This window comes from Aquila chrysaetos, chromosome 3 (genome assembly GCF_900496995.4).
Source record: "Aquila chrysaetos chrysaetos chromosome 3, bAquChr1.4, whole genome shotgun sequence".
NCBI lineage: Eukaryota > Metazoa > Chordata > Aves > Accipitriformes > Accipitridae > Aquila > Aquila chrysaetos.
Window position 1 is genome coordinate 17,091,029 of NC_044006.1, and position 23,377 is coordinate 17,114,405.

General features: G+C 41.0%; 1 protein-coding gene across 12 annotated transcripts in view; it reads left to right on the plus strand.

The window, feature by feature from the left end:
- NCOA6 (nuclear receptor coactivator 6) overlaps window positions 1–23,377 on the plus strand; it is a 47,618-nt gene that overhangs the window by 19,161 nt on the left and 5,080 nt on the right. For 6 of the 12 annotated variants that reach the window (XM_030007877.1, XM_041122740.1, XM_041122737.1 and 3 more), the window contains 7 exons: window positions 1,472–2,287; window positions 5,085–5,231; window positions 6,178–7,297; window positions 14,094–14,215; window positions 15,136–18,123; window positions 19,745–19,813; window positions 21,745–21,781. In XM_030007877.1, the coding sequence (XP_029863737.1) occupies window positions 1,472–2,287; window positions 5,085–5,231; window positions 6,178–7,297; window positions 14,094–14,215; window positions 15,136–18,123; window positions 19,745–19,813; window positions 21,745–21,781 (5,299 nt within the window). Of the gene's footprint in view, window positions 1–1,312; window positions 1,374–1,471; window positions 2,288–5,084; window positions 5,232–6,177; window positions 7,298–14,093; window positions 14,216–15,135; window positions 18,124–19,744; window positions 19,814–21,744; window positions 21,782–23,377 lie in introns of those variants that run through there. The other 6 variants (XM_041122739.1, XM_041122743.1, XM_030007889.2 and 3 more) reach the window with 5 other exon arrangements.

Genomic DNA, 23,377 nt, shown 5'->3' on the forward strand with positions numbered 1-23,377 from the left:
AAATGCGTTGAGCAGCAGTAGTGGTATTTTTGCAGTAGAACTGTTGTGACTGAGCTTTATGTTTAGATAAAGGTGAGAGAAGGATTGATTGAATGAGGCAGATGTCTCCAGTAGGAAGCAAATGCACCAGACTGAGCACAACTGCTTTTCAGGAGGGGTAGGTAGACTGGAAGTTCAAGGATTGGGGATCTGGGGGTGTGTGAATGTTTAGAGTTTATTCTTCGCAATTCTGCCAGTACAAGTTACTTGCATTTTGGGACTACTGAAGAAGAGAGGGGGTTATTCCTTGTCGCTGCATAAAATGGTGGCAGTGCTTGCCAACTTCTGTAGATCTGTGCAGTATTTATTCTTACAGACAGCATTTTTCAGAAATGTTTTAAATACTCCGGGAATATTAGTTTATGATACTATCTTAATTTCTTGTTATGCCACTTTTTTTAACTGGTAGGGATAATAGCCCCAGCAAGTGGGTTATACATACAAACTGGGTGACGAAAGGCTGGAGAGCAGCCCCGCGGAAAGAGATCAGGGGGGTTGGGTTGATGGCAAATTGAATGGGAGTCAGCGGTGTGCCCTGGCAGCCAAAAGGGCCAGCTGTGTCCTGGGGTGCATCAAGCACAGCATCGCTAGCCAGTCGAGAGGGGTGATTTTCCCACTCTACACCGCACTGGTGTACTGGGTGCAGTTTTGGGCACCTCAGTACACAAAGGACATCAAACTGCTAGAGGGTGTTCGAAGGAGGGCGACCAAGATGGTGAAAGGTCTCAAGGGCAAGACTTACGAGGAGCGGCTGAGGTCACTTGGCTTGTTCAGCTTGGAGAAGAGAAGGCTGAGGGGTGCCCTCATCGCAGTCTATGACTTCCTCGAGGGGGGCAGCGGAGGAGGGATGCTGATCTCCTCTCTCTGGTGACCCGCAATAGGACATGAGGAAAAGGAATGAAGCTGCGTCAGGGGAAGTTCAGATTGGACATTAGGAAAAGGTTCTTCACTGAGAGGGTGGTCGGTCCCTGGAACAGGCTCCCCAGGGAAGTGGTCACGGCACCAAGCCTGTCAGAGTTCAGAGGGCATCTGGATGACGCTTTCAGTCATATGGTTTAGTTTTAGTCCTGTGAGGAGCAGGGAGTTGGACTTGATGATCCTTATGGGTCCCCTCCAACTCGAGATACTCTGTGATTCTACTATTCTAAGCATGTAGAAGGCTTACATTAGTCTGTAGCAACAAGCGTTGTGGAGCTATTGTGCTTTATTGTAGAGGTTATAAATTGATAAGACCTGGCTTCTCAGGATTCCCAAACATTTTGAAAACTTTCAGAGCATTGCCTGTTCTGTCTGTTGGAGAAATTGGAACACTGGAGCGTGAATTTTTATGCAGAGTAAGCAAATGCAAGCAAGCAATTTACCCTTTCTTGTTTTGGGGTGAGTTTTGTCTACAGTAGGTTATTTTTTTTACTTTTCTTTGCTATTTTAATAGATGCAATGGACCCACTCTTATCTGGGCTAAATATCCAGCAGCAAAATCATCCATCTGGATCTTTAGCTCCCCAGCTCCATTCAATGCAGTCAGTTCCTGTAAACAGGCAGATGAACTCAGCCAACTTTCAGCAGCTACAGCAGCAGACGCAGTTGCAGACACGTCCTCCCCAGCCACATCAGCAGCCACAGCAGGGTATTCGACCTTCATTTACTTCACCAGCACAGGTTCCAGTTCCCCCTGGCTGGAACCAGCTTCCTTCTGGAGCACTTCAGCCTCCTCCAGCCCAGGGAGCATTGGGTACATTGACAGTAAACCAGGGTTGGAAAAAGGCCCCATTGCCTGGACAAATGCAGCAGCAACTTCAAGCAAGACCATCTCTAGCAACAGTACAAACTCCTACTCATCCTCCACCTCCATATCCTTTTGGAAGCCAGCAAGCTTCCCAGGCTCACTCAAACTTTCCCCAAATGAGCAATCCTGGCCAGTTTACTGCTCCTCAAATGAAAAGCCTTCAGGGAGGGCCCTCACGGGTTCCTACGCCACTACAACAACCCCACCTGACCAACAAGTCTCCTGCTTCCTCTCCCTCCTCCTTCCAGCAGGGATCTCCTGCATCATCTCCAACAGTTAACCAGACGCAGCAGCAGATGGGACCAAGGCCTCCCCAGAGTAGCACGGTTCCCCAGGGATTTCAGCAGCCTGTCAGTTCTCCTAGTCGTAATCCTATGGTGCAACAGGGGAACGTACCCCCCAACTTCATGGTGATGCAGCAGCAAAACCAAGGTCCACAAGGTTTACACCCTGGTTTAGGAGGTAAGAAGTACTGAGACCTTCTTTTATTTTAAAAAGAAAAGAAATATAAAATGGCTAGTACTAATGTTGCTGTTAGTTTTGAAAAGATCCTTTAAAAGACAGAATAAAGGCATAGATTGAGTATAAAGTGGGCACGGGTGAAATTAGCATCAGCATCACTTCATTTCTACTAGCTATCTCTGTCCTGCAGCATCACAGTGATAACCTAAGGGTAGACTCTGGGCCACTGCAGAAATTGCTGTATGCGATTGCTGGTTATGACTGCCAGTCATCCTCTTGAACAATTCTTCTGTTGCCTTTAAGCAAGTTCAGGATACTCAGAGATGGTGTGGGGTTTTTTTTTGGTTTGGGGTTGGTCTTTGGGAAGGGGATTTTTTTTGAGAAAGAGAGAGTGAGTGTAATAAGAACAAATGAACATTTTATTTCTCTGTTCAGCTTCCTCTGTCACCATTTACATTTTCTACTACAGAAGCGAGGCATTATTTTGCATCTTCCTTTCTATGTTTTGGATGTCTCTTCTTGAGCCTGTCTTTATTTGTCATCAGTTTCTTCCCATATAAAAGAGGAAAGAGCTATTATTGCCATACTGTTGTACTCCCTATTCTAAAATTAAGAGATCAAGGGGTGTTTTAATTTCCCCTTTGGCTGTGTTGTCTTTAGTTTTCTCCTTGGACCTCCACACTCACATCTTTTACTTACTACTCCTAGAATTCTTCTCTAACAGTGAATGAATTTCATTTGTCAATCTCAAGATCTCTTTTGTGTCCTTGGTGTTTTTGTCCTCTTTTGTAGTTCTGTGCCAGACTTGTAGCACTTCTCTCTGCTCACTCATTTGTTCATCTTTCTCTGGAATGGCTGCTCTCAGATACCCATACACAAGGTCTTGCTTAAGCTTTTGAAATATTTTCTTTCTGTACTTACAAAGTATGAGCCATATTCTTTGTCCACCTACACACAGAGATATATATATATTCTGGTTTCTTGCATTCTCACATTGTATGTATCTGTCCAAAAAGCTGTAAGGAGTACCCGTTTCTTGGTCTGCTGATCTGGACAAGCATTTTGTTTTCACTCTTTGTACCATGGGCCTCATTTGAATTCAGATGAATTGTCTCAGTTTCAAGGTTCTCCTCTTCCAGACTGTTCTTAGGCTCTGCCAGTACCCTGTACTTGATATAGCTTATCTTGTCTCCATCTGGAAGCCGTTATATTTATTATTTATTATAGTCACATTTCCCTACAGTTTTGCCTCACTAGCCATATGTCCCTATCAGGAATCATTTCCTCTAGGTAGCATAGCCATGACCTCTAGATAGTACAACCTGTGTATTCTCTTTCCTTTCTAAGTAAACCTACTACAAACAAAACCCTACTTTTTTTTGAGTTAAAAATGACACCCCAAATAAACTATCAAAATACATTATTTGGACTCACTGTAGACCTTATTGCTAAAATCGGTAATCCTGCTGTGAGCTATATCCCCAGCTAATTTAAAAAGACAGGATTCCATTGGTTTCAGTAAAGCTGTGTTGCTTCCACTTGCTGAGATTTTTGCCTGGCTTATGTGCATGCTCATTCCTCGCTGCAATGAATATGTTAATTAAATGGTAATTATGGATCTTTCAATTTTTAAGCCATCTTGCATTTAAAGGTTTGGTGTAAATGAATACATTCAAACGTTTTCCATTTTGCCTAGTTAATTTAGCAAATCAGAATTTATATTAGATTTGGAATAGGCCAAGTTAACACTTCTTTTTTATCAGTTCAAGCATTCCTATGTGCAAAACTTTCGTGAAGCTTTAGCAGAACTAAAACTAGAGTCCAGTGATGTGATGTTTCAAGAAGTATATGTTCCATATTTGCAGATGTGTTTTGTTGTTTGACCTGTAAACTTGATTATCTTGAAATATTAATTACAAACGTAAGACCAGATTAATTAACACAAGCAATACAATTAAGTGTGCAAGAAAGCTCTAACTGCAGAAGGAACCGAAGTCAAATTCTGGCTGTATATTGTGGGTCAGAAACATAAGGGAGGACAGGTTGCTTCTACGTGTGGGGCATTGTCTATTTGACAGCGAGTTAAGAAGAAGTGGGTTCTGTTAAATCCATTTATGCTGCTGCTGCTCACATTGGTAGATAGAGGGAAGGTTTTGCTCTTTGTCCCAGGGCAGCAGTGATGTTTTGATACGTCAAAGGGTGGGCGTTGTGCCAGATAGGGGCCTGATAGAATTATTTGCTCTTGCAGTAGGAATAGCAGGGTTACTTGAATGAGCAGCTGTTGTGGAGGTTTTTGAGTGTGCGTACACACAGCAGCAGTGCCAAGGAGCGTGTACCTGGTGTGTTATGGTGAGAGTTGTTGAGAGGAGCGCATCACAGTAACAAATGCAAGTTACTTGTGTTTGCGTACATGGAGTAAGTTAAGGGCCTGATTAGAGTTGAGATGCAATAGAGAAGAAAACAGCAAACTATGTTACTTTAATTTCTAGTTTCTAAGAAGTCAAACGTGAAGTTTTTGCCTTCGCTGTGGGGTAAGTTTTGTATTTAAATTACAGTTTGAACTGAGTCACAGTAGTTTGTTAGGCAGAATTATTGCACACATAAGAACTATAAATGTCTTCAGTGGGTTTCGTGTATTGGCAAAAAACACTTTCTGCCTAAACCTATAATGTGACAGTACAGACTCAAAAGTATCCTTCCTATCACAGTCCAATTGTAGATTTTTTTTTCTCTTTTTTTTTTTTTTTTTTTAAGTCCTGTTTTCCATACTTACTAATAAGAAAATCCTTGTGTTCAGGAATACCCAAGCGCCTCCCCCCAGGGTTCCCTGCAGGCCAGGCTAACCAGAACTTCATGCAAGGTCAGGTGCCTTCCACAGCTCCAGGAACACCGGTGAACAGTGGAGCGCCGCAGCTGCAAACTAGCCAAAACGTGCAGCACACAGGTCTGTTTGGGATGTGGTGTTCCTCAGTTTTTTCTTTTTTGTAGAAAATTATGCCTTTACTTGTGTAACACAGATACCAAAACATTAAACTCTTGTCATTAATAGGGAGTTAACTAGCTGGGGCTGCAGGGGCATTCTGTGTGTATTGCTAAATGAAGAAAAGACAAGCAGGAGGCTGCTCATGGCTTTTCAAACAACCCAACTATTACTGATTAGGACTGTGGTGCTAGGATCCAGAAGTATCTGTTAAGAAGTGGAATGGAAGTGGCACTGAAATTTGGAGGCTAGGGGTAATGGTACAATACAAAAGGAACTTCTTTCCAGAAAAAAAAATAAATTGTGTAATTATCTTAGAAGCACAACAACAAAATAATCTTGTTCTGCTTTGAAAAGATAATTTATTAGTTCCTTTGAAAGCTTTGGAAGTCTGCTTATAGTCAGACCTGTAAAAATTAAATCTTTAGTTCATAAATGTCTCCATTTAACAATTCTATTATTAGTCTTTTGTCTGGATTATGGGTACCCTGATAATGTCATTTCATCAGTACTCTGTGTGTATTTATTTTTTAACCCATTATAAAATAACCTCAAGGTTTGAAGCTTATTTTGGTTAGGAATTACTCTGTTGAGTTAGGTGATATTATGGAAGATTTTCAAACTTATGTACAGGTAACAACTGAAATTAAATTTTTTATGTCTTCTGCAGTGGAGTACATGGGAAATACCAGTCTAAGTGTTTATTTTGAGAAGTGTGATGTTCTCTTTTGACAACTGACATGTATCTGTAGCATCAAACACTGCATCACAGGACTGCAAATGTGTCAGATATTCCAGTTCATTTGAAAAGGGAGGAAAAAAATTTTGGAGTACTTAGTCAACATCAAAAGTTGTGAAAACTCTTATACCATTCCAATCAGTTTCTTACTGGCAATTTTTTTTTTTTAAGGTGGGCAAGGATCTGGACCTCCTCAAAATCAGATGCAAGCACCACATGGCCCACCAAATATGATGCAGACCAATCTAATGGGACTTCATGGAAATATGAACAACCAGCAGGCTGGTGCTAGTGGGCTGCCACAAGTTAACATGGGCAACATACAGGGGCAGCCTCAGCAAGGACCACAGTCTCAGCTTATGGGAATGCATCAGCAAATTGTATCCTCTCAAGGACAGATGGTAAACATTCAGGCTCAGGGATCGCTGAATCCTCAAAACCAGATGATACTTTCTCGAACTCAGCTCATGCCACAAGGCCAAATGATGGTGACACCACAAAACCAAAATCTTGGTCCTTCTCCCCAAAGGATGACCCCACCCAAACAGATGATTCCCCAGCAGGGACAACAGATGATGTCTACACACAATCAGATGATGGGACCTCAGGGCCAGGTCTTGTTGCAGCAAAACTCAATGATGGAACAGATGATGACCACTCAGTTGCAAGGAAATAAACAGCCTTTTAGTACTCAAAACCAGTCCAATGTTATGACGGGGCCAGCTCAACTGATGAGAGGACCAACCCCAAACATGCAAGGAAACATGGTGCAGTTCACTGGGCAGATGATGGCACAGCAAGGCCCTGTGAATGGTAATCCTTCTCAGGTTATGGGAATTCAAGGGCAAGTTTTAAGACCCACCGGACCTGGTCCTCACATATCTCAGCAACTTGGGGATACTACTACTACAACAAATAATGATGTGAACTTGACACAGATGTTACCGGATGTTCCTGTGCAGCAGCCAAACATGGTGCCTTCTCACATGCAAGCAATGCAAGGAAACAACAATGCTTCAGGGAGTCATTTCTCTGGCCATGGGCTGCCTTTCAATACAGGGTTTAGTGGAACGCCAAATGGGAATCAGATTTCCTGTGGGCAGAATCCTGTTTTTCCTGTCAATAAAGATGTTACGCTCACAAGTCCACTCTTGGTTAACCTTCTACAAAGCGATATATCAGCAGGACACTTTGGTGTGAACAACAAACAAAATAATCAGAATGCCAACAAGCCGAAGAAGAAGAAGCCTCCAAGGAAGAAGAAAAATAATCAACAACTAGAACAAACAACGTAGGTTTAATATTACATTGTTTTTATAAGGGGCATGGGGAGGCTCCACAGGCAATTTGTCAATATTTTTTCAGCAAGTATGGGATGAGAAGGGACCTGTATTATTTCATATTCTAGCAGTTTCTCTCAAGAGTTAAATGATAACGCATTGGCAACTCTGCCACTGGAAAGTTCATTCAAGATTAAAAAAAAAAACATGCAAACATCCCAGATCAATTATAAACCCAATTTTAATGGCACCGTTCCTTATGTTTACTGGGTAAAGGAAGTGTAGAATGTGACACATGGTGCCACAGCCCTTGGAAGATGAGGCTGCCTTTTTTAAGCAGCCTGACAGCCACAGTCAAAGGTTGGGAAGTACTTTCAGAAGAATTAGAAGCCTCCATGTCACATGTGCAGTAGAGATTTTTGGGGGGTTGTTTCCTGAATTATATGTATATCTGGACGTGTTTCTGCCTGGAATTGAGCTGGACTTCTCTCTTAGTTGAAGCTGCAACTAGAATTTAGGGGGAGGAATCTGGTACTTCCTGGGTATGAGGATAACAGGCCCAAGCAGTGGTGGTCTTCCTGGCCTAGGAGAGATTAGGATGGAAAAAAACCCACAACTCCTGAGAGGGAAGAGGCAAATGGGTAATATTGAGAGATAATGAATGAATGTACCTGTTTAGTGGAAATATGAGATTGCTGAATCTTTTCATTCCTCTTTGGCCAGCGTGTTCTTCATTGACCAGCTGTCCTATAACCTTTTGCTGTTGACAGTCTACTAATACCAGCACAGGGTGGTAGACTAGTGCTGCTGTACCATTATTTAGCTAAAATGGTAAAGGCAGATATGCTATATCTAATTATTCTGATGCTGCACATGAGCCACAGGGGCATTGACAGAAACCCATCTGATGGAACATCTGGGGATTGTTTCTAGTTTGCTTTAGAAAAAATGGAAAAACTCTGCACAGAAAATTATAACCCAAGAATATCGAAATTCCAAAGTTAAATTCTTAAACAAACAAAAAGGTAGCAAAGGCACATTAAGCTACTGGTGTGGCTCTGGTTCCACCACTCCCAATCCTTTGAATAATCATTGTAAGTCTTTAACCTGAAGTTTATGCCACCTTTTCCAGGGACAGATGTCCAGTTCAGTGCAAAGAGCAGATGGCACTCAAGTACTAAGCAACTGTTCGATATTTTATTTTTTCCCTTGGTTATTCAGTGCGTAGCCACAACCTGCATTTTCTGCACAATGTCTAGATTCCTTCATGAAAATGGAATTAATTTTCTCATGGACATTTTAGTTCTGGACTGAAACAACTCGCATCGTCTATAGCAAGTGATCTTCTGTGACAATTGTTAATTGGTTTAACTAGTACTAAAATAAAATGCAGGAGCTGTTACATGCATTTTACAGATGCAGAAATGCTGCATAGCGAAGACAAAGCAAAGATGCTAATTTAATAGGCCTTGAAAAAAGTCTTTAAAATACCTGCTATATAATTATATATGGCCCTGGTATGGCTTATCAGCTCAACACTGCTGCAGAACAGGCCATGTGATTTCAGATTAAATCTGAAGGAGTAAACAGTCAATGGCCAGCTGTGAAAACCTGGTTAAAGTAACTCACCTAGAACCAAGTGGCCAACATGTGGATAGACTGCAATGTTGGGGTGATTTGGAAACTGAGATGCCAGCTTGTCTCTTGCAGTGCCTAACTTGTTAAACCTCATCAGCTTCTGCAATGTGTAGAACAGGGATCCTTCATGCCCAGGTGGGCAGCTGCGGACAGCCACGATCCATCCAGCTGCAGTGCTGCCGCAAGGAGCAGGGCAGGCCTGTAGGGAAGGCCATAGGTGTTGATGTGCTGAGCTTTCTAGCTTTGATAGTCTTTGGCTATGTGGAAGGGAGATATATGAGGGCATGTAGGTGTCTTAATTTTGCCATTCCAGAAATCTTAAGTGCAAGTAATTTGGCAGGAGCAGGTTGTAACGGTATATTGCACAAGGTAGTGTTGTGTGGTCCAGTTGTAAAGAATAGTAGTAGCATAATGGTAGAATGTGCATCTTCCTGCTTTTGTTACATTAGATCCTGCAGAGAGTCTCAAATAAATAACAAGCAGATACTTTCCTGTTTGTTGTTCACCTGACATTCAAAGCTATCCAGATGTCTTTCAAACAATAACAATGTCTTATTTTTCTTTGTATCAAAAACATTCATGTTGCATAGCTGCTACCCAACAGCAATTTGTATAGTACCAGAAGGCACTGCTGATAATTTGCAGCGAAGTAAAATACGCAAACCTTATATCACTATTAGTCATCTGCATCTTTCATGGAAAGTGGGGGTTTTTTGCCCCAAACCAAAGACAAAAATGGCCTTGTATTTCTAGGTAGGAAAGATCTGGTGCTATGTGAAGGAAAAAAAAAAAAGCTTCAATTTTAAATAGATTCCAATAAAATAATAGTAACCACTACTGTAGTGAGCTGTCTTGCCATGGAAATGACAGAGGATTCAGAGGGAGCACTGTCTTCTGAAAAGAAAATCGATTAGAGAAAAGCCTTGTTAGGATTTTGTTTTCATTGGTCTTACTGATGATCACCCAGCTTCAGTGTGGCCTGGGAATATCAAGAAACAGATATATAAAGCTCTCCTCTGAGCTTACAAAGCCCCACAAGACTATTTGTTAAAAAGTTTTCACAACAAAAGGAGCCTAAATTACAGCTTTTCTATTGAGCTGTGACAACTCAAAAAGAATTCCTAGCTCTTAAACCAGGCTTTTAATCAGATTTTGGTGTACTTAACAAAGGAAATAACACTTTGTACTTATTCTATCACTTAAATTTTCAGTGAACATTCTCTTGCGATTGCTAGCTGCAGAATGCTGTTTTGGCACCTGATATGGATTAGCATTTTGTTTCTTAATGGGCTATATTATTAATCACTTTATCCTTGCAGGAGCATTAAGAAGGGAGCTATCCTTCAAAATATTTTTTGAGATTATACTCCAGCAGAAGGAGGGTGACTGCTATGAGACCTGGCTGCAATACCTTCCTGCCTCATTTGCTCTTGGTTTCCCTAACATTGTTAGGCAAGCTCAGCATTTTCCTGTCTTGGAACTGCTGATTCTTTTAAATTTGATTTGGATCACTTTCTTCTGCGTCAGAAGCAAACAGGATGCTTTTCATCTCGGCTTCTTCTCTGTCATTCTTCCTTAGAAATTTTAGAATTCAGAGCAGCAAACCTTATGTAGAAATGCAGCTAATTTGATAAACATGGTCAAAATTATTTTGGTTTTTTTCTTAGAAATAATTTCTGAGATGTAATAATATAGTAATAAAAGTACCGTTAGCAATATGGTTTGTAGACTGAGCCATATTGGAATGTAAGTAGGATAAGTGAGCTATTGAAAGAGTTTATTCATCTGAGTCTAAAATAGTTTTAAGGGTTTGCTTAATTGAGGAACTTAGCATTGGAATGAAAAAACCAAGACATTTTGGAAAATAGGTTGTTTAAAAGTGCATCTGTTTTCTGAACTTGAAGACTGTAGGTAATGGGGTGTAAACTGAAAAAAAGATGCTAGAGGAAATGTGATTGTAGATAAAACATGCTAGTTAATTCTATTAAATACATGCACAAACAGTTGTTTAATGTTCCCCTGTGCACAGACCATAAACATCATGTACTTCTAGACAGAAATAATACACTTGGTGAAATCACTGCTGGCATTCAGATTCGCAGTATCCAGTGTGAAGTGTGGTGTGCAGGTGGTGAACAGCACTGCAGGACAAAGAAATTTTTCTCAACCAGATTTAGAGAGCTTTTAGCTCCAGGTCTGGAGGTGACAGTCCCCCTGTACACATGGGAAATGAAACTCATTTAGCATCAGAGGATGAGTGCCTTTCTGTAAAAGCAGCAGTTGTTGCAGAGCATTGTACTGTGTCGGCAGGGCTGGTTCTGGTTGCATCTGTACTGTAATTTTATTTTTGCACACCTTATTTCAGCATCTGCAGTCCTTTTTGGTTTGGGGGGGTGGAGAGGAGGTGTTTGGGTTATTTTTTGTATTCTGGAGTTCTCTCTCCACTCTGACGAGGGATTTTGTATCTGAAGAATGTGCTTGAGAATGCTGCTGGTGGAGCAAAGGGTTCACTTATGACAATACATACTGTACGTAATGTGCAGTTGGTGTTTTGTTTTGGGGTTTTTTTTTTTTATATCCAGAGAAAAAGGAAGGAAAAAAAATACAGAATATTTGTCCCCCTCACACAAACTTCTCATCTTGCTTGTTATTCGTATTCAGAATTTGGGGGTTTTTGATGGGTGGTGGTTGCTAAATAAGCCCAGTGAATTTCAGCTACATTCAAAATTCAAGTTATGTTTAAGTTTTCCAGCGATTACAGTAGCAGTCTTTCCTATAATAACTGCTCTTCTTTGCTAGCAAACAAAACTCATGTCTGTTTTGCAAGGTTTGTACAGCTTGCCCGATTAGACCCATCTGACAGGAGATGTTTTCTAAGATCGATTTTGCACCATGATTGTTTTCTAGGTTAAACCTGTTTGCAGTGATGCTCTGCATTGGCTTTTATCTAATCTTTAACTGTAGCATTTTTAATCTCCCACCATTATAAAGAAACAGTAAATGGCAAAATTACAAATTTAAGATTGTATTCACAGTTTTAGGCAGTTATTCCAGTTATTTGCTGGCACCTACATCAAAGGCTGCAGCTCCTCTGGGTGATACTGCTGCCAGAATTTTTGTTCATTTCTGGCTGCTAATACAATGCTTCTGGGGCACGTGTATGCATTTTGCCAATTTTCATCAAATTTATTGGTGGAGGCATGTAAGCCTACAACAACTGCATCACAAAAATTGGTGGTGTGCTGGATTAGACAAAAGGTATAACTCTAACTACTTTCTTTGGCAATACTTGTCCGCTTAGCAGCAGTGCTTGGAATGGTTCTGTGTTTGCCCCATTTCTTACCTTTCTTCTCTCTTGGCTTATGTTCTCCCTAGTTTTGACCCGTGAAAGTTCAGGGACTTTCAGGTCACACACTCCTTTTTGAACATTGGTTGGGTACTTAATAGCACATTAGGACAGGCCTGGGTCTCTCCATGTCAGCTGTACAGATGCCAGAAACTGTTACTCTCAAGTAAAATTAAATAAGGTAGATCTCTCCACCTTTACATACTTCAAATTCTTATTTTGCTGAAAATTTCTTTTGTCCTTGGCATTTCTGCTTGATTCTGCCTCTGTTTGTTGGCAGTGGGCTTATTTTGATGTCTTTAATTTTAACTCGGAGCTTTTACTACGTAGATCTCCCTACAGCCTTCATATATTCATGAAGCCGATAAGCAGTTAAGGTCTTTTACTCTTCATTCGTCTTTATCTTACATCCTCTGACCATATATATTGATAGGTACGGAAACTTGTTTTTTCGAAGTCTGCAAAAGCTGTCTTGATTCAGTGGAAGTATTAGGTGTTCAATCTGAACAATTTTAAATGGTCCTAGAGAGTCTCCTGGAGCATGAAGTACCCCTGGAGAAAGACTTGGGGGTACCGGTGGATGAAAAACTGAATGTGAGCTGGCAGTGTGCACTTAACAGCGCAGAAAGCCAACTGTATCCCGGCCTGTATCAAACAAAGCATGGCCGCCAGGTCGAGGGAGGGGATTCTGCCCCTCTACTCTGCTCTGGTGAGACCCCACCTGCAGTACTGCATCCAGCTCTGGGGTCCCCAGCATAAGAAAGACATGGACCTGCTTGAGCAGGTCCAGAGGAGGGCCATGAAGATGACCAGAGGGCTGGAGCACCTCCCGTATGAGGACAGGCTGACGGAGTTGGGGTTGTTCAGCCTGGAGAAGAGGAGGCTCTGGGGAGACCTTACAGCAGCTTTCCAGTACCGAAACGAGGCCTACAGGAAAGATGGGAAGGGAGTCTTTATCAGGGAATGTAGTGATAGGACGAGGGGTAATGGTTTTTAACTGAAAGAGGGTAGATTTAGATTAGACATTGGGAAGAAATTCTTTACCGTGAGGGTGGTGAGGCAGTGGACCAAGTTGCCCTGAGAGGTTGTGGCTGCCCCATCCCTGGAAGTGTTCAAGGCCAGGTTGGATGGGGCTTTGAGCAACCTGGTCTAGTGGAAGGTGTCCCTGCCCATGGCAGGGGAGTTGGAACTAGATGATCTTTAAGGTCCCTTCCAACCCAAACCATGCTGTGATCACTTACAGAGCCTCAATTATCCCACAGAGGTCTGTGCTCTGGCGGGTCACTTACAATGTCTGATACGTCAGTGTGGTTTTGCTGTGATGTTAACAGAGGTCTCTGATACCCTGAGCTAGTCACTTCTGGGTACAATACTGGAAGAAATGGTGCTACCATTAAAATAAATTTCTATGCATCTACCTGTGGTACGTACTTATCTATACAAATGTCACAGCAGTATTAGAGAGAAGGCTGTTTATTTTAAATATATATATCTATATCATTTGGAATATCCATTGGCATTCTCTTGGTTATAAAACTCAGATTCAAGGTAGAAACAAAGGAAAGAAATGTTTAAGATCAATAGAGTACCAGGCAACTTGTTTTCTTTTCGGTAGTATTTAAGGCACAGGAGTGACTGTCAGCAGACCTAGGCTCTGTGTTCACATTTGTCATGTTATGCCAGAGGTAGCGGTGCATTTTAGTGAGTTACTTGCTGGTCTGTGAAAAATGCTAGGAATTAATTACTTGAGTACTTAGTTATGGAAGCAGAAGTCAAACACTGATGTGAGGGCTGGATCTTAACTACAATTATTTTTCTTTCAGTTCTTCAGAACCACGTCCAGCTGGCCTGGAAGAGAGTGATCAGTCATCGATGTCTGGAGAACAAGGAATGAATTTAGATAATTCAGGCCCTAAACTTTCAGATTTTGCAAGTAGGCCACCAGGTAGTAGGATTTTTCTGTGTGTTATCTGAATGTAATAACTATAGGAGAGCTTTTAACTGATCTTTGTGACAGTTCTATTTTATTTGTGTTATCACACGTTCAAGTCCAAAGCTTTTTTTTCCTCCTAGTAACTGATTGGTACCATTGTTTAACTGTTTTCTTTGAATTAGCTCAAAATGAAGAGGTGGCCACATTCTCATGTATCATCCAGCAGATATCATAGTCAATACTGTAGAGTTATTCAGCAATAACATAATTGGTAAAAATTTCTGTATTTCTAGCTGTAGCACAGACTGATGCCTTAAAAAATTTAGCATTAACCAATGGCTGATTTTTTAGAGTTAAGAAATAGAGGTTGCAGTTGGAATTATCCTTTGCATGTAGGGAGGATTAAATCCAAAGTCCGCAAAGGAATTTATATTATGAGCCAGACGGGTGATTCTTAGCACCAGTTTTGGCCAGGTAATACATGACAGATTCTACTTTGTACACTATAAAATGTCAGACCTGTAGCAGGTTTGCTAGTCCATGTCCCACAGGGCCTGTCAAATTCTTAGTTTGTTTTAAGGAGTGATAATTAGTGAAAGTCCAACTCTGCATTTGTAAGTGAAAGTAAGCCCGTGGACAGCTGCAGAGACTTTTCAGGTGACATGAATCTGGAGCTAGTAGCTGATACGATACACTAAGAGATCTCCAATTAAGTGTCATGCAAGTCATTCACACATTAAGTAAAAATATTTTTAAGAATTAAGTAAAATCTTTGTCCTTATTTGTAAAGCCTGTTTCATTAATGTGGCTCTTCCATAAGATAAACAGGTTCCTGGCTATACTTTCTATCTGTCTGATCCTGTTTGTTACAGGAATTCTGCTTTCTCTGATCTTTGTTTGATTTTAATGAATGTATCATCTTGTCGTCTTAGGTTATCCATCTCAGCCGGTGGAACAAAGACCACTTCAGCAGATGCCACCTCAACTCATGCCACATACACAGCAGGCACAGCAGCAGCAGCAGCAGCAGCCACCACAGCCACCACCACAGCAAGCCCAGGCACCACCACAAACACCACAGCAGCAGCAGCAGATGATGATGATGCTTATGATGCAGCAGGATCCCAAATCGGTCAGGCTTCCTGTACCACAAGGAGTTCACCCACCTAGAGGGCCTCTGAATCCAGATGCTCAACGAATGCCAATGCAGCAAAGTGGTAACATGCCAGTAATGGTTAACCTCCAAGGTCCTGGATCAGTGCCTCCATCTCCTGATAAACAAAGAATTTCCTTGCCAGGCAATCCTCCTCTGGGAAATAATGCAAGAAAAATGGTTTATCAAGATAATGTACAGAATCCTTCCAGCTCACCCCTTGGAGAGATTTCATCAGTATCCTCCCTTCCAGAAGGAGGTGGAGCTGAAGGCCCCCCAGCATCAGTAGCTCAGAATAATTTGACATCTCATTTAGTAGTTTCACAGAACCAATTAATGATGACGGGACCCAAACCTGGACCGTCTCCACTTTCAACTGCACAAGGTGCAAGTCCCCAGCAGCAGTCTAATTCTCTGCCTAGTGCTCTTACGCACCATTTTCCGAATGTTGCCACCCCATCACAAACTTCAAGGCCTAAAACCCCAAACAGAGCAAGCCCAAGGCCATACTATCCTCAGACTCCTAATAACCGTCCACCTAGCACAGAACCATCAGAAATTAGCTTGTCTCCAGAGAGACTCAATGCTTCTATAGCTGGTCTGTTCCCTCCCCAGATTAATATTCCTTTACCTCCCAGGCCTAATCTCAACAGAGGATTTGATCAGCAGGGTCTTAATCCCACTACTTTGAAGGCCATTGGACAAGCCCCATCAAATCTCACAATTAACAATCAGTCTAGTTTTGCTGCTCCACAGTCACACAAATTGGAAGGTGTGGTCATTAATTCAGGAAAACAAACCAACACTGGAGGAACAAAGAGAGCAAGTCCAAGCAATAGTCGAAGGTCTAGTCCTGGATCCAGTAGGAAAACTACACCAAGCCCTGGCAGACAGAATTCAAAAGCAGCTAAATTATCATTGACAACTCAGCAGAACCCATCTCTCTTGCAGAACGTGGAATTACAAAGAAATATGATGGCTGGTCCCTCTTCTTTGCCAACACCTGTGACTACAAGTTTTCAAAATAATAACATGCTAAGTAATCAGAATCCTGCAATTTCTGCACCTGCTATGACTGGCATTCCTGAAGACAATAAAGAGAGCCTTAGTGTGCCTCAAGATAATGAGTGTCAAAGTGCACAAGGTGTCCAAGGTAGCAAAGACCAGCCCAGTATTGAACTAAAAGGTATCCCTACTCCAGAAATGAAAACGTTGGTTTCAGAAGAACAGTCAAAAAAAGATGGGCAAGCCTTAGACACCAGTAAGCTTCCAGTCATGGAGGAAAGTAAACCCATGGTATCTCCAGCTATGAGGGAGGCACCAACTTCTTTAAGTCAACTTCTTGATAATTCTGGAGCTCCTAATGTAACCATTAAGCCCCCTGGGCTGACTGGTCTTGAAATGGCACCGATAGTCACCACTGGTGAGGAGCTAAAGAAGATAGCTGTCATTCCTCCACTACAAGATTCATCCTTGAGCAAAGAGCCATCTAATTCACTTAGCTTGCCTCAAAATAATGAGCCCTGTTCAAATCCAGGGCACCAGGAACTGGGAGAAATGAACTCAAATGTTGCACAGAGTGTTCCTCCAGTAATGCAAAGGCCTGTCAGCTCTTCTATTTCAGGTTCTTTACCCCCCAACCAGATAACAGTTTTTGTAACTTCAAACCCTATTACATCTTCTGCTAATACATCAGCACCGTTGCCATCTCATTTGCAACCTGCGTTGGTGTCGACTGTTGTCACAATGCCCAACGTAGGGAGCAAAGTTATGGTTTCTGAGGGACAGTCAGCAGTTCAGTCTAACTCCCGGCCACAGTTCATTACACCCGTTTTTATAAACTCATCGTCAATAATTCAAGTTATGAAGGGCTCTCAATCAAGTACAATTCCAGCAGCCCCGATGACTTCTAACTCTAGTCTGATGCCTCAGTCAGTCGCGGTTGTTGGTCCTTTGCATATACCGCAGAATATAAAGTTCTCTGGGCCCGCTCCTCCCAGCACATCATCCAGCAGTCCTGTTTCTAGTATTCCCACCAGCAGGCCACTGGTTCTTAATCCCTTGGCACCTCCTATTCAGCTGTCTTCCTCTGCTACAACTTCTTCCAATGTTCCTTCACATCTTCCTGCTCAGCAAGTCAAAGACTTCAGCCCAGAGGAGACCTCTTCTCAAAGTGGTGGGTCAAGTGACCAGTGCTCTGCTACAGCAATGCAGTCTGGACCTGTGGTTTCACCTCTTCTTACAAGTAGTCCAGGATCTGGGAACAGACGCAGTCCTGTTTCTTCGAGTAAGGGAAAGGGAAAAGTAGACAAGATTGGCCAACTCTTGCTGACTAAAGCATGCAAGAAAGTCACTGGCTCCCTTGAGAAAGGGGAAGAGCAATATGCTTTGGATGGAGAAGCAGAAGGTCAGGGACTAGAAACGTCAGTCCCAAATAGTTTGGGAACAGAGCAATCACCAGCAGAACTAGATAATAAAACTGTGACACCTCCAGCACCCAGTCTTATAAAACAGAGCACTTCCGGGGCTGGCAATTCGAGTGTCAGCACTGCGGCTGCTGCTCCTGCCTCTGCATCTCCAAGTGTACTAACAAGCACTCCTCCTACGAGCGTCCTGTCAGTTGTAACCATTCCTGCAGTCCCAGACCCCGCGCCTGCAGCACCAAGCACTAATGGTAGTAACCACAGCAGTTTACCAGCTGAGCAAACTGGGGTTGGTGTGGTGGAGGAAAAAGCAGGAGCACATCAGGAACTGCTACAAAGTACAGGTAAGTCCAGTGCTACCCTACATAAATGGAAGAAACAAGATTGCTTTTGTTAACTTCCTAGGTGCTTTTTTCCATGAGCATAATAAAATTTAGACACTGTAGGCAAGGCCGACAACTGCTTTTTTGTTTCTAATATCTGAGTGACACGCAGGCTTGTATTTCACTAAGATTCACGTTTCAGATGTTTTATTTCAGTTTCCACTTACTGCTTAGATGGGGTATTTGTCATGAACATATGATGCAGTAACAGAGAAGTGACTTCATGTAACTCTTAGAAGTAGGGAGAAAAAGTGGATGTATCAGTAATGACAAAAGTAGTACTTAAGGTGCCTTTTATACTGTTAAATATACTGGTATTCTGCTTCAGTCTTGCCAGACTTTTCATTTTTGTAACTTATTTCGATTTATTGACTTAATTATGATATTTTGAGTTAATCCTAATAATACTAGTTCCCTCTTTGAATAACCTTAACCCTCTAAGGAAATAGTTGGACAACCTCCAGAAGAAAAAGAAACGCCAAAATCCCTTATGTCTAGGGAAGAATTAAAATGCTCATTTCAGAGAAATACCTGAAAAAGTGATTATAAGTGAATTGTGTCCAATTCAAAAACATAAAATACCTTCACATCTGAACTGTTTTCTCCTTTACCATTTTAATTTGAGCATCTGACAGACTTTATTTATGACATTGCTGCTATTTCTTGATGCTATTTTTAATCTATTGAAAATGGCGTGGAAATAAACCATCACTCTTGAAGTAAGCTGTCTGAATATCCATTGTGCTTTACATCATGGGTTTAGACACAGAAGATAAAATCATGGAAGATAAAATCCACAGAAGTCGGTGGAACTGAGAAGTTCAGCTTGAATGTGACTTTCCCTGTGGCTATTAGATTGTTGTAGCTGTATGCCACTAGAAAATGGAATTATTACTTTGAGCTTCACAGAAAGAATTCTGGTTTGTAAGGAGAAAAATGGAAGTGGATATTCTTTAAACAGGAATGTTTAACTTTTTATCTTGATGTTCTTTGTAAGTTCATTATCACATATAAGAGGAGACTAGAAAGCACTAGCCCAACAAGAATTGGTTTTCCATCTTATTTTTTAACTTGGCAACCTAAGAAATGTTAAGTCACATGATCTTATTGCTAAAGGACTTCGAGGGAGCCTTTGGAGCATATTTTGCCCTCTTGCAATTTAATTGAAAGAGTGAGGGCATTGATTCATTAACAAAGATGCGATTTTTCCTCAGAACTTCTGTTGAAATGAGCATTAAACTGAGAGAGACTAAACACTTTAATTTTTAGGACTTTTCTTTAATTTCTCAGTTTGGTGAAAAGCTGTTACCTTTTAAAATGTGTTTTATGATACTTAATTTCATCACTTATTCTAGTTTGAGAAAAGTCGCTTGGGATAGTTTTGCCAAACTTTTTTCTAAAACTGGGGAGATATGTGTGGTGGGGGGAAAGTAGAGGGTAGGTTAAAAAAACTGCATCTGTAAATGAAAAAATGCAGTAAGCTGGAAGATAGAGCATTTTGTAAAAGCAGCCCGATTGCACAACAGAAAATTCTTGTGACTCCCTTTGAAAATAATGCTTTTTCCCTCCACTTTTATTCTAGCATCCTCTCAGCATTTAACACAGAAAAAAAGTTCAGTTGCACCATCAGAAAGTACTGTTCAAAGAACAGGTAAATCTTACTTTGGAAAAGCAGAATATAGGTGAACTAAACTCTTTGTAATTGAAAATGCATTTATTTTAATGCATATTTAATGGTCACTAATATGCTTGGTAGTTTGGGGGTTGTTTGGTTTTTTTATTTTTCTATTTGTGCTTTTGTGATTGATTTTCTTTTTTAGATACATTGCTTTAAAAGTCTCCAAAGCCTTGTTGGAGATTCAGTATGGGATCAAGTAAAACAAATGAAAAAAATCACCAAGGCAGTTTTTAGATAGTCATAATCTGTGGAGGGACTGCATTTGTAATGATATGTTGTGTTTTGAGTTTTGAAGTTTTGTTAAGAGCAAGTAGGAGTTTTTCTTTTATGTGGGACACTTCTGAAAATATTTTCAAAGGCCATTCTGGGAACATAAGTTTTAGAGTTGTAATCCTTTTATTTCTGTTCAGCTTTTAATGAACCCTCAGCAGTGTGTCAAGCATGGAGCCCTGGCAGATTGCTTTTTGTTGTTGCCATCTATTATCATGGTGTTTCACCATCAATTCTGTGGTGTTTTAAAAAAGTAATTTCCAAGATGAGTAGGGAAAATGGATAGATGTGGACTTGCGGATGGGAAGTGCCACTCTCCATCGATTTGCCATCTCTAATGTGATTAGAAGTAGAGCTTTCAGAAAGTACAAATTGTACTAAATTCCTTTCTTTGAACTTCCACTTAAACAAAGACGTTCACACACCCTGTCGATTGACATCCGACTCATTGCCCCAGTGCTGATGTGGCTGCATTAGGGAGTTCCTGCTGGGAGGGGGAAGCACTGACGTTACTGACTTTTATTATTGGATATTCTCCCCATTCAGATTTTGAGTAGAAAGAAAAGTAACTCTTTCCTTATGTTGCTTAGTCTATTTTTCTTTTGTTACCAAGACATCTTTTTTTCCTAGATGGTGCTATATACACTTACACTGAAGAGTCTGATATTCCAGCAATACAAATTGTAAGGGGTGTTTACCATAAGGGAACAGATACTATCTGTTTTCTTACTTTTTTTACACCTTTGTTCCTTCTCCTTGGGTACTAAATTGATCTTACAGGCAAAGCCACAGTTTTGTGCACCACTGTCCCAAAGATTGCAGGGTGTTTAAGGGTGAGATGGAGTACATAAAGCAATGTGACAAACAAACAGTGAGTTAATACATTACATTGTAATGGTAGTCCCTAAACCAGTGGCAGTTTCTCCTGAGAGGTGCTGTGTTTAGGTATAGATAATCCCTATCAACAAAGGATCTGGTGGATATGGGGAGAATTAAAAGATGGATAGTAAAAAGATTAGGTATCTTATATGAGGAAAAGGAGAGCTGTTTATTGTGGTGAAGACTCAAAAGGAAACCTGATCTTTAGGTATAAAATCACTATTGAGAGAGAGAGAGAAAGAAGGCAGGTCAGACTTCTCTTTACATCATCTTCTGAGAGATTTTTTTCAATTCAGTAGAAGTATAATTGGGCTTCAGAAAATTGTCTTCCTTTGCATTAGAAGATATTGCTCCGAGAGTTGGTTGGGTTAAGGCAAAATTTTACATGCATAATAGATCCAGATTAGTGTTTTTAAGGTTTAAAACTAAGAAAACCTAGAAGTTTTAGAAGTAATAAACTGTCTAAAATGGAAGTTAAAAAAGGGAGAGGACTGTAGCCCTTGTCAGGAAGTTTCTCTACAGTTTTCTTCTTCAGGGTTCCTTTTAACTTTTCTCTGTCTTAGCTGGTGCAGGCCATAATCAGAAAGAGCACTTGGCTGATGTGGTACTTTGATATGTTAGCTTGCTTTCCCTTGAGAGAGAGAAGTTTATTCTTCAGACCTAATACATAATGAGAAAAAATGTGAGATAGTCATGCCTTGTCAGTGGATATGTACTTCTACAGCAGACTTTAAAATTCTCTTTTTCTTTTGTAGAACTTGAAACAAATGCTCCAGTAGTTGCTGGTCAAAGGTAAGGAGATAGTTTGTGTAGATTCAGAATAGATATAGCTTCCACGGGAGGAAGTCCCTTTCTCTTTGCTTCAGTTGCACAGCTTTTGCTACTGCTCTTCATTTTCTTGTCCATACCCTTTCTGTCCTGCTAAGAAATTGGGATAGTTGAATGTTTCAAAACATTGCTGAAATGTAGAATGTAAGGTAACTTTTTCCTGAGTCTGTCTTCATGATTTGGGCAGTGTTTCCTCTTAGCCCTTCAGCCCTGAGTGTTGCATGTCCTGGAAGGGTCTTGATGGTTCCACTGTTATGATATTTTCTGAAAAAAAATCAAAGCTAAAACCCCCAAAGCCTGCAGCTTAGCTGTCATGTGAATCTTTGTTTTCTGAAAGTAAGTCTTTCTAAAGTTTGTTCTTCTTCTGCCTTTGTGACTGTTTTCTCCAGATTTCCTCTGTGTTTTCTTGTTGACACTTTGCCAAAACCTGATAGGAAAGCCAGGTTGAAACTTCATCTTGTCCAGATTAAGACATTCAGTAATTAAAAGATCAAATTTCAAATGGTTCTGTTCTGTCAGAAGAAAATATGGTTTCCAAGATCTATTTCTGTTAGATTGTAAACCCACCTGGCTCTTAAATTCAGCCTAGGCAGCCGTAATGACAGACCTTTGTAAGGTTTTTGGATCACTGTACTGGCACAACTGGCCAGGTTTTTGATGCTGCTCTCATCAGTGGAGTGATCCCCTAAGGCAGGGCAAGAGGTGCAGTTCACTTAGTTGGTTCAACAGGAAATAAGGCAGCCTCGCCTTTTGTAAGGGAGGTAATGCAGTACATTTTCTCAGATCAGGAATGACTCCGTATTCAGTACTTAACTATATTTACCTTCACATGGATAGGGATCTTTCTAGTTTTATCAAAGACAAACTGAAATTTCACAAGTTTTTTTTAGGGTAGAATTTTTCTAAAAAGCTGGAGGCGCAACACTTGGCAGATGAGCGGATTCTCCAAATGAAGTGTCCTTGTGTGACCATTCTCCAAACTCAGTCAGCACATCAAGTTACCACAAGTGCCTTTCTCTGTGGATTTTTCTGGACTGATGCTTTTCTGAGCAAGACCGGAAAAGAAGGAAAGTTTTCAGGCAAACTGTGAATCTAGTGGTGGCTGATACTCACAGCGGTCAGCTTTGAGCTCCTTGAGCTCAATGCCATATGGTACAAACCTTAAGAGGAACCTTGCAACCTGCAAAGCACTAGAAATATTTTTACTTGGGCCAACTTGATTTCCTCCTATAAAAGGAGAGAAGTGATGTGTTGGTTCCTATGAGACAATCCAAGCAATGGATTAGTCACTAGAATCTGGAAAAATTTCTCTGTAATAACTGAACTTCAGCTGATGATGCCTGTTTGCTTACCTCGAGGTATCCTCTGAAGCAGGTGGCTGTTGTTTCAGCTGCCCAGGTTACTTAGCAGAAGACCAGTTTGTGACCTGTTTGGGGGATTTGTTTTATAGATTGCCCATAATACTGCCTTACAGGGAAATAGATTTCAGTATTTATTTTGTATCTGAGACAATCCACATGCTTCCATATTCTCCTCTACTGTGTTTCCTTGCTTGAGAAT